Source organism: Rhea pennata, chromosome 11 (assembly GCF_028389875.1).
Source record: "Rhea pennata isolate bPtePen1 chromosome 11, bPtePen1.pri, whole genome shotgun sequence".
Classification (NCBI taxonomy): domain Eukaryota; kingdom Metazoa; phylum Chordata; class Aves; order Rheiformes; family Rheidae; genus Rhea; species Rhea pennata.
The window spans coordinates 20,247,628-20,258,548 of record NC_084673.1 but is presented as its reverse complement, the minus strand read 5'-3'; the positions used below and the strand labels follow the sequence as shown (position 1 = coordinate 20,258,548).

General features: G+C 47.6%; 1 protein-coding gene across 1 annotated transcript in view; it reads left to right on the top strand.

Moving 5' to 3' along the window:
- The first annotated feature begins 1,669 nt into the window (after positions 1-1,669).
- Positions 1,670-10,921, top strand: part of TRPC5 (transient receptor potential cation channel subfamily C member 5) — a 53,724-nt gene continuing 44,472 nt past the window's right edge. The window contains exon 1 of the mRNA XM_062584512.1: positions 1,670-2,047. Within this exon, the coding sequence (XP_062440496.1) occupies positions 1,670-2,047 (378 nt within the window). The remainder of the gene's footprint in view (positions 2,048-10,921) is intronic.

Below are 10,921 nucleotides of genomic sequence, written 5' to 3'. Positions count from 1 at the left end.
TTAAGGGACCAAACTGGGAGATGACTTAGCTGCTTTATGTGCTAGCAGTCATCCTAGCACATTGATTTGCCTGATTAAATCACATTCCTTCAGCGCACAGATCCCACAGCCGATAGATTCAACAAAACCCCCCATAAGCTGCCAGTTTAAAAGTCAAGAAAATAAGCCGCTATATTTATGATGTTGCGTATGCAGATCAGAGGTCATTTTGCCTCTAACGCCTTTGTATGTCTTTAGACCAAAACATATGTGCTGTAATTTCTAAAGTGTAACAAACCGAACTTTCCTTGTACTTCTGGCAAACCAGGATGCTAAAAGAGCACATTTTTCGATATGCCAAATTCGTTGTTACAGATCTCTGGCTTCCCAGGAAATTTGCAGCTGTAACTTTGCTGTATCCTACAACCACCCACTAATTTTGCGGTGTCAGCTGGGCTGGGACTCAGATCCTCCCCCGGCCGGCGCACGGGGCCCGATACACTGGAGCTGCAGGCAAAACGCAAGCGGGTCGCGCCGCGCACGGCGGCCTCGCGGCGGGCGGGGGACGGAGCCGGCGAGCCCGCGGCACCCCGGGCAGCGCCTCAGCCGCCGGAGCTGCCTTCTCATTAGCTCTTTATCAAAACTGCCTCCTCCCCCTGGATAGAGGACGAAACTGGGACAACCCTCGTTTGCTGCAGGAGACCATCGAGCTTTGGGCAAAGAGATGGAATAAGTGATCCGATTACCTAGAGCCGCCGGTATCCTGACGTGGTGGGTTCCTGGTGCCAAACAGAGCTGGATAACCATAGGTCCTTTTATCCTTGGGTGCAAATACCTTTCCAGGCCGTGTTTTCGATGACTGCAGGCACCTGCTAGGCTCTTTGGGCCGTGGGAGGAAGCAGCAGTTCATTCAGGCTGCTACACTTGTTGCAGGGCAGCATTTCTGTCTCCTTCCTTAGACTGTAAGCAATACCACAGCCTCTGGAAAGCTAGAGTGGTGCCCTTCTGCATCAGCTTGTCTTCAGGTCCTATTTATAGATGAGAAAAGTGAGAAAATGTCGTAAAAACATGCAAGCTTTAAAATAAAACTGTGGCCTAGTCAAAGAATAAACGTTACAGGAAAATGAAAACCTATTTTAAGAGACAGGAGCAAAGAAGAAGGGAGCAAAAATATTGAAAACAAACCTTGTAACTGTAAGCAGGAGGGTGTAATTCAACAGCTGCCATCACTGACAGTTCAGAGATGCTGAGGATCTGGCTCAACAGTTATAAAGAAACGGGGTGGGAAAAAAAAAAGGAAACATTCAGGGGAAAAAAAGCAGAGGTGAGAAATCCTCCTATTTGCACACGTGGATAGATTAGCCCGAAACAAGGTTGTGCTTCTCGGCAGATACATCAGTAGCCTCACGTTGATGTCAGATTTAAAAGTATTCCCGGTGTCCCCGCGTGCTTCCCCCGAGCAGTAGTGTAACCACCTGCTTTCTCAGCTAGCCTTCCAGTGTGGGGTTGGTCGGGGAGCGGTGCCGTCGTCGCGTTGAGAATGAAACCCCTTAAAGAGGAACCGAAAGCTTTTACTGCAATGAACCTCTGGAGGCTTCTTCACCACGAGGAGCTGGCCGGGGTTGCTTGCCCGTTCTGTCACTTACGTGTGCTTCCTCTTCCGCGCTAGGTTGCCCAGTCACTATGAACAATGGCCCAGCTATACTACAAAAAGGTAAATTATTCGCCGTACAGAGATCGGATCCCGCTGCAGATCGTGCGAGCGGAGGCAGAGCTCTCGGTGGAGGAGAAGGCCTACCTCAGCGCTGTGGAGAAGGGGGACTATGCCAGCGTGAAACATGCCTTGCAAGAGGCAGAGATCTACTACAACATCAACATTAACTGTATGGATCCTCTTGGTCGCAGTGCCCTTTTAATAGCCATAGAGAATGAGAATCTGGAGATCATGGAGTTACTCTTGAACCACAGCGTGTACGTGGGAGACGCTCTGCTATATGCAATACGGAAAGAGGTGGTGGGGGCTGTGGAGCTGCTGCTGAATTACAGGAAGCCAAGTGGTGAAAAACAGGTTAGTCGCATGTTCCCGTTCAGTTTTAAGTCACTATCCTAAGAAAAGTCCCGCGCTGGAAATGGCTCACTGCACAGAGGAGGTGCTGTGCAAGGGTCGTAAAACAGAGTCCTTGACGCAGGTCCCTTGCCCTGAATGCCCGGAGTAAGCGTGGGCAGTCCAGTTTGGACATTAACTTTCCAGTCTGAGCAAACATGTGCCTCCTGACTTAAATACTTCGGGCATTTTCCATGTCTTACAGTATTTGTGGGCTTCCTGATTTATAGATAGATTTACAGATGCGTGCTTTGTAAAGGAGTTTGGGGCTGTCTGGAATTACGGTACGCTCTATAAATGTGAACTATAGCCATGCTGTTTTTAATAGGTAGAATTGCTTTTCAGAAGTAAATCCTGAAAACACACAAGCTTATAAATAATCGTAAGCAAACAAGCAGTCTGCTAAGTTCCAGTACGTAGCCATAGTACAGACATATCATCTTGGCCTCCATCTCTGGAGAGCTCCAGCTCAGAGGGGCCGAGGCAGGAGCACATGATGTAACTGCGTGAGCTAAGCGCTGTATATCTGAGCCACGGACAGCTCCTGCGATGGGCACGAAGGATCCTTAGCTACGAGGCCATCAGTAGGTTGGAGGAGTAGGTGAGGATTTTTGTGCAAAATCAGAGTCCGAATCCTGTCTTTTCAAGCATCATGTAACACATGCTCCCTAACTATTTTTTTTTCCTTTTTTTTTATTTGCAAGCAATGTGGCCAGTAGCAGGAATGGTTTATACACATTACTGACCACTGACAATTTTTCTGTTCCCTGCTTAGAAAGCAATATCCAAAACCTCGATGATCCCTATTGCTAAGGCCCTGTTTTGAAGTCTATGTGGACACGTTCCTCAGTGTAGAAAGAAGGAAAGGAGTAATGCCAGTCAACCGTAGAAGAAAACTCTTTCAATAGGTAGGCCCTTAGTATGCAGCTTTTCAGTAGCAATGTTTTGTAGTCGAAGCAAACAGCGAGGAAACGCTCCAGGTCAACCCTGACAACATTCAGGAGTTTTCAGCTCTGTGTTTAGAAACAGCAGTATTGTGCGTGCCACAGAAATGCGATTATAGCCCCTAATTTACTCACTAGGGATGTGCAGAATCTCTAGTGTCAGAGCTAAAAACTGAAATGTAAGCACTAAGTTTTAGTGTGGCAAAAGACAAGTAGCAAAGTGCAGGTCATTCATGGAGAATGAACTTTTCTTTTCTTGGTCTTCTGGAAAGTTTAATCATCCTACACTCCAGAATGACAGCAAGGGTAGGAGATCACTTTACTGAAAGTGTTCCTAAGTAGCATGAGGAACTGCCAGGAGGTGCTGAAGGCTAATGGCAAACTCTGTCTGAATTGTCAAGAAAAGCAAATGATGGTTTTCAGTACGGATTTCTCTAAAATCTCGTGGATTCCAAACCCTGCGTCTGCTCTAATTCACAGCCTTGCTGGCTTACCAGGACAGAGCCAGAAGTCCGTTAAATAAGGCTGATTTATTGCAGCTGAAGCTGAGCTCCACCATCTTTACCTTAGTGCTATATTTCATAGGAGGGCTGTTTCGTTCTTCTTCATCAGTATGCCAGTGCATAGCTATCTTCCCGTCGCTGTGTTTATGCCTGCTGCAGAGTTCATAACGTGAACATGTGTGCAGGGGGGAAAGAGGCAGTGCCAGCTCCAGCTTTTTTTACAAGGTTTGTTACAGGGCCAGATTTCATCAGTAGGTTTCAGGTCGGTGCTGGCTTGGTGCAAGACCCTATATCCACGCTAGGATTGCTGATCTCCCCGGCAGTGGCTCGGGCTCCCCCGTACAGCGCCGAAGGGTTTGCCCGCTGAGGGCTGTGGGCTGGCACTCTCGCTTCTGCGGTTCCACTGGTTGCCCTTGTGGCGATGGTAATTAATATTTATTCCATGTACGGCGTTATTGCGTTAAGAAAAGGAATGCTTAGTTAAGCAAAGTTGGGACACGCAGCTCAGCTTGTCAGATCACAAAGTTAATACAGGAGGGGTTTCTGGCCGCAAATCTCTGATGCTAATTCTAGAGCTATCTCCAGGCACGTTCAGTAATTTCCTTGCTGGGCCCTTTCTCAGGAAGTCTTTTGGGAATCCCACACCTAATTGCTTTCACAGAAAGCACTTAATAAATCAGATTAGCACAACTTTGTCCTAATCAGAGTTACTCATAGGTCCTAAAGCATACAAAACCCCTGCTTTGTCGGCTGAGTAGGAACCAAAGTTTGCACCTCATGGAAGAGTGTCTGCCTGGATGAGAAGTTTGTAATTTAGTGTTATAGCATTTATGGACAAGGTGCCGAATAACCTGTTTGGGAACCGTACGCGGCGTTCGAGTCCGCCGCACAAGCCTGTGCCGAGGCAGCTCCTGGGCTCAGCGCTGTTCCGCCGGGGGCTGCCTGGCTCTCCGCGACGCTCGGGGCGGGTCTCCACCATGCCGAAGTCTCGCTGCTCCGGCTGCCGGGCACGAAGAGCTGCTCTTTTTGCAGCTGTTTCCTTCAGCTGTGTTTGGTGGTGCCTTTGCATCCGCGTCCTCGAAAGCAGCCGAGTGGCATCGTTGAGCGCAATCCGCTTCCTCGGCGTGTGTCTTTGCTCATCGGCACATCCTAATCCTCGAATGCAACCCTGAGCGACAGTGACAACGGCCCAGGTGGCACTGTATCTGTCTCTCGTAGGGTTACAGCACCAAAGGTACCCACAAAATAAGGAAGAGCAAGGAATAAAAAGACCAGCGGCCGGGTGAGCCCCAAGCTGACGCGGTGTGGCTCACCCGGCCGCTGAGCTGTGCATCCTGGTCGCCCCATACCCATCTCCCGAGAGCTCCCGGCGGAGCTCAAAATCAGCAAGTGCTGATTTTCCAGTGGAAATTCGTGGTCAGTGAATGTTATGTCCCCCAGGGAATAAAGAGGAGCCAGATCAGGTGCTCTGATAGATATTGTTTGCTTTTAGGGACAGCGAGGAAGCTGGAAAATTCACATCGTCCACTCTATTTGAATCTTTAATTTTATGTCATCATTAGTAACAGTTGTGTTTCTGAAAATGTTGGATTCTTCTGACATCAGTACAGATCTTTCCGTTGACTTCAGGCAAGGGTCAGTGAACATTCAGGGGAGCTTCTGTGACTGCCTCTTGGGTTGTTTCTGCAAAGCCGCCCAGCTTCTGCGCTAAGCACACGTCACGGTGCCCAGGGCAATGCTCTCAGCTTGCACAGATCTCGCATCATTTTTTGCCTTGTTACAGTGGATGCATTTCCAAAGCAACATGCACAGTGTACGCTGACTACTGAACCCTACTCCCATTCTTTAAGAAGCTTTAATCAGTTACCTAAATTACTACATGTTCACGGGCTACCCATAAGCACCTTTATGGGTAGCTGTTTTGTTCGCAATCAGAGTTGATGGCAAATGTTTACATAAGGATGATACGAGCATCCCTCTGGTATCTGCCAAAATTAGCAATTTGCTCATTGCAGATGGCTCCAGATTAATCTGGTTCACAGATGGGACTACAAGTGCAATTCCTCAATAATGAGGAAAAAAAGAAAAGGAATCTCAGTATTTGTAACTGTGATTAAATTTATTATTTATTTCCTCTGTCCAAAGGCCTTATGAGTCAATGAGATATCAACAGATACCAATGCATATGTCTTCCAAAAGAAGGGTCTTTACAGAAATAAGCCCTTGAGGAATATGGTTGTGAGGAGGAGCCTAGAGAAAGCAAAGGCAAGTTTTGAATCTTAGTTAGTTGGTAATCCTTAGGCACCTGCTGGAGGAAGGTTGCTAAACTTTATAGTATTTGCTAATTTAACATTTGACCTCAAAAAATTCTTTTTCAGATGAGCTGATGAGTGAAAATCTTCCTTAATCTCTGTGTAAATGTCATAGATCAGTGGCCTTGAGACAATCTTTTGTGAACCAGAAATGCTATGGTGCATTAAACTGTTTTATTTTTGCCCAGATCCGAAAACTTCTTTGATTCAGAGTGTTTAGTTTCATTTTCCTATGTAGGGTCACGTAGGGTTTCTTTGTCCTGTATGCCGAGTCCAGTGCAAAGTTTGGCTCTTTTTCCAGCACACCATGATTTCTGCAAGCTTGCAGATACTTACTGGGGCTGCAAGCTCATTGCTAACATTGTCAGACACAGGCAGGCATTGACAGAGCTTTATAAGTCAAAGGAAGCAGCTCAAGTGTCAGGTAGCTCATGCCATAAAAATTGAATTCTACAGACAACTAGAGAAGAGTTGGAGAAGTTGTTGATATTCCTGATGCCCTGACAGAAGCACTTATTACGGATCTGTGTCACCTGCAGGCAAGCTGCACAGAGGGGCACGGTGACGGGAGCAAAGGACTGGTCTGCTTACTGGTTTGGGGGCTGTGAGAAATGTTATCCCTCCTCGCTCAGCGCAAGGTGTGGTGTTTCCCTGAGAATACTTAAGGTCAGAGGCAAAGGAGGGACTTGGGGAGGCTTCAGCTAGAACTGCTGAGCCTCGTGGCACCAACTCCTGCACCGTGAACTGAGGGTGGGTGTGGGGAGGGTCTTCAAGTACAGGCTGGGCAAACAAGATGCTTGCTTACCCCGTGGTAGTAGAGGTCCGGTTAAAGGCTCTGCCCGTTCCTGGACGTTGCAGCCGAGACCTTTGTCAACAAGCGTGGAGCACTGCAAAGGCAGAAGACACAGGGATCAGAGCAAGCCCCAAGTGTAAGTGGGTCTACGTAGCACTTCTGCAGTCTTAGCCACTGCATCTGAGCAGTATTTGTGTTCTTCCATGAGTTTAAAAAGCAGTTCAGCTAATTCAAGCGCTGGGCTGCTGAAACCTGGGCATCCCTATCAAGGGAATGCATAGGCATGACCTGTTCTTGCCTTCTTCCTCAGTCCTTGCTATTGAGCACCGTCACAGAGAGAGTAACCGGCTCCTCGGGAAGACACAGTGCAGCTAGCTGGCCCTTTCCTATGACTCAGAACGGCTGTTTCTACATTAATACATGAGATCCACAGTGAAGAGGGAGCACTGAACCTGGCCAGGCACACTCAGAGCCAGGGCAGGTTCTGCAGCATAGAAGCAGCAGAGAAAAACTGCTCGCGATACAAAGATATTTGAAAGGCAAAATAAGGAAAGAAGATTGTGTCTGAAAACAGAAAACGAGTTGTTACTGCTCCAAAGCCTAATGGCTCTGCCAGCATCCAAGCGCTTCATTATTTTTATTGATGCAGTAATAATTCACAGCTATGGTTAATGCGCCTCCGACACTGCGGCTGCCTTCGAAATGAATTCCATCTAATTAAACTAAACAACAGAGAAATCAAAGACCACTTCAGCTGATGATTAGATCTGACTGGGAATCTCTTCCCTCCCGCCTTCCTCCCCAAATGATCTTCAGCCTGCGAGAAGGAGATGCGAGGCGAAGGCAGGAGCTCGGGCAGCGGGTCACCTAGTCGCGCTAGCGAGCGTCACCGGCGCGAGGGCCCGCGGGTGGCCGTGCCCGCGGCCGGACGCCCGACCAAATCAAACGCAACAAATCAGAAGCTGCCCTGAAACACGGCTCTGGGCCCCCCGAAGGACGCGTACCCGCAGGATGGCTCGGCAGGAGCGCGCTCGTTCTGAGCACGGCTGGCCTTGCCTTTGCAAAGCAGAGCGCCAGGCCCGCAGCTCCTTGCCCCCGCGCCGCGGCGGGAGCGCTCCGGTCACCCTCTGCCCTTCCCCACGTTGCTCCGAGGGGGAACCACGTACGTCCGGGGTCTGCGCGCTGCCGTGGAGGAAAACCCGCTCGAGCCTCCGAGGGGCTCGGGGTTGCACGCGCTGGTACTGCTTAGTCCACGGCAGTGAGAAGAGGCCTCACGTGCTGCACTTAAAACCCTCCTCGTGCAGCAGACGATGAGTTAGACCCAGTCCCCGCAGCGCACGCGGGATGCCCTTAGCTAGGTGTGCAAACCCCTTATCACTGGAAATACCGAAGTCACTGCCTACGTGGTAATAAGGGAAGATCGCGACCACCCCGATTGTATTCTTTTCTAAGACCTTGTCGCCTCTCCGGGTTGCCGTGTTTTTGCTGCCACTCCGGGGTCAGGCACCACAGGGTCGTGCTGGTTAGTATAAAACCATGCCAAAAGCACAGCCTGCGACCCAACGTCACCCAGACCTGGCTAGCAACATACTACCTCACCTAAGCTTAACGAGACATCTCTCATCCGCGCACGGTAATGAATTACAGGAAAGAGGGACATTTTGCGTACAAAGATGATGACATAAAAGGCTATAGATAGTACGGTTATTAGATCAGATTGGCACGTCGTGTCCTCGTAACCACTAAGTCAGAATAGAAAATACGTAGCTCAAATAAAATGAAGTAATTAAAAAGCTGGACAGGCAACTCCTCCCTCCCAGAATAAATCCTGGAAAAATGCTTGAAAAAAAGATAGCGATTATAAGATGACTTTCCAGGCGGTGCCTTATAATGGCTGCAGATTTCCAAGCAGTCCTGGGTTGTCTTTATCCCAGCACTTTTGGGGTAGGGGAAAGCTTATCTGTAAAAGGAAAAAACATGTAAGGTACAGTGGAATTCCCAAAGCCCTTAGTGTATTCAAGAAATTAACAGGACTAGAGTAGGTAAGCTCCTTAAAAAACAGTTTCCTAACTTAAAAATTGTCAGGGTTTAGTCTTTATTGACACCTAAAATAGCTGTTCCTGTCACTGAGTAGCTCTTAAAATGGTAGTGAAGAAAAGTGAAAAATGAATAAACGGTGTTTTATAGTTTAATAGCCTGCTGATCTGGACTTCAGGAAAGAATTCAATTTAATCTTGTGCCAGCAGTACTAGACTTGCACCTGAACTGGTGTGGGAAGCTCTCAGGAAACAGTTAGATCCGGCAAATAGCTAGGAAACCTGTGCAAGTGGCCAAGGCCAGGTTCTAGTTTCAGTTATGCCACAATTTTGCTCTAGCAGCAATTTGCCTTAGTTGGGCAGGTGTCATTATTCAGCTAGCCCCAGGCTACGTAAACATGGGGTAAAACCAAGATTCATTTGATAGTCGGTTGTATCACAGAGATCATACGACCCAGTACGTAAATTGTGGGCGCAGTAGGCTTCTCAGCCGTCCCGATCCAGGTGAGAAGTCATAACCGGGAGAGGGAGGAATTGCTCATGGCACAGCACTGGGCTTGCTCCTCTAAACGAGGCAGAGCACCCTCGTGGGATGGGAGCCCCCTTCCCGCTGGATTCAGCCACGGGCGAGAGCCCCTTCCCCATGGGCTCTATCAAGGATGGGCGCCCCTTTCCCGCTGGTGTCAACCAAGGATGGGCCCCTTTCCCATGGACTCTACCGAGGATGAGAACCTCTCTTCCCACTGGATTCAGTCCTTCTTCTGGGATGCAGCAAGCCACAGGATTTCAGGGCAAAGCAGAAGCTGTCTCAAACCCAAGCTGTCCAACTCTGTGACAGCATCCTCCTGGGATCTGGAGAAGAAACTCCACACTGACTGCCTTGTGCAGTCATGAACTGCCTCATCTTACTGCCTCCACCTGCTTTGGAGAGGGAGGGTGGCTTAGGGGAGAGAGTGCTCCATCTGCAAGGAGTTGCCATAGGCTGTTTAAACTCACATTTGCAAAATTCTTTCCTTCTAAAGGCTTCTCTTTTTTAATCCCCTACAAAAGAGAAGCTGTTAGGTAGCATGAGCCATAAACGGTAACATCTTTTGACAATCTTTGCTGGCCGTGCTGTGTTTCCTAAACACATGGCTGAGCACAACAAGCTCTGATACATTTCCTCTGCCACTGTCAGATGCACTAGGTTTCAGTTAAGCTCTGCGTAACCAATCCCTTGGGCCTGCCTCCATTTTTAAACACATGGATAAGCAGCCAAATTAAAACTAGAAGTATCTAGAGCAGATATATCTGGATTAATACCTGTTTTGCTTTTGCTTATTGGCTTGAGAGAAGAAAAAGCGTGGTTACGTAAGGATCATGAATCATCTTATTTTTTGCATTATTTCAGTAATAATGCACTGTATCATGCCATGTTTTATTCAAAGATAGATATTTCAGTGTTAAAATGTATTCTCCAGTTACTGAGTATCAGCATTTGGCTTGCTACAGGGTGCTGAAAAGGTAGCAGTTTAAGTTCTCAGTTTGGCAGTGTCAGCCTGAGGGGCAGAGGCTTTGGCTTTATGGGTATACAAGTCACTGAGCAGATTTTAGACCAGAAGGAGCCTTTTCTTCAGCTGGGATAGCTCTATTGGTGAAATCACCAGAATTGCTTCAATAACAACAGTAGAGCTTGCCCAAAACTCTGTCTATAGCCAAGTGTGCTTTATGCTGCAGCTAAAGACTTTGCATAACCAATAAAAAGGCCATTACAGAACATTACATTTTTGTTACCAATCAGTTTGCATTGTTCATTATATTTTATTAACCAAACAGTGTAATTTCATTCAATTAATTGCTCTTCAGTGAAAATCAACCTCTGTTAATATTGATATTGCCACTCTCAGTGATACAAGCTGTCTCCCAGGGCATGTCTGATAAAGATATTCAGGTTTTGAAATCAGCCCCACTGCATCACCTAAAATTAATACTTAAAACTCTATAAGCATGAAACATTTTTCCAAAATGCCACATACGGAAACAAATGCCTAATGGGTTCTGTCAATGAAAAAAAATGTTGATTACAGGGTTTAGGCAGGGAGCAGGATCCAGCTGGCCGTTCAAGTCACAATATGTATTATTTCAAGACCATTTTGATGTTAACATGGCTGATCTGCAGTCTAGCAACACCGACTCCATCTCTCTATTTATAGAGCTGCATGTAGAAGTGCCGCAGGACTGTGTTTCTGAACAAAATCGCAGTCCCTGCTA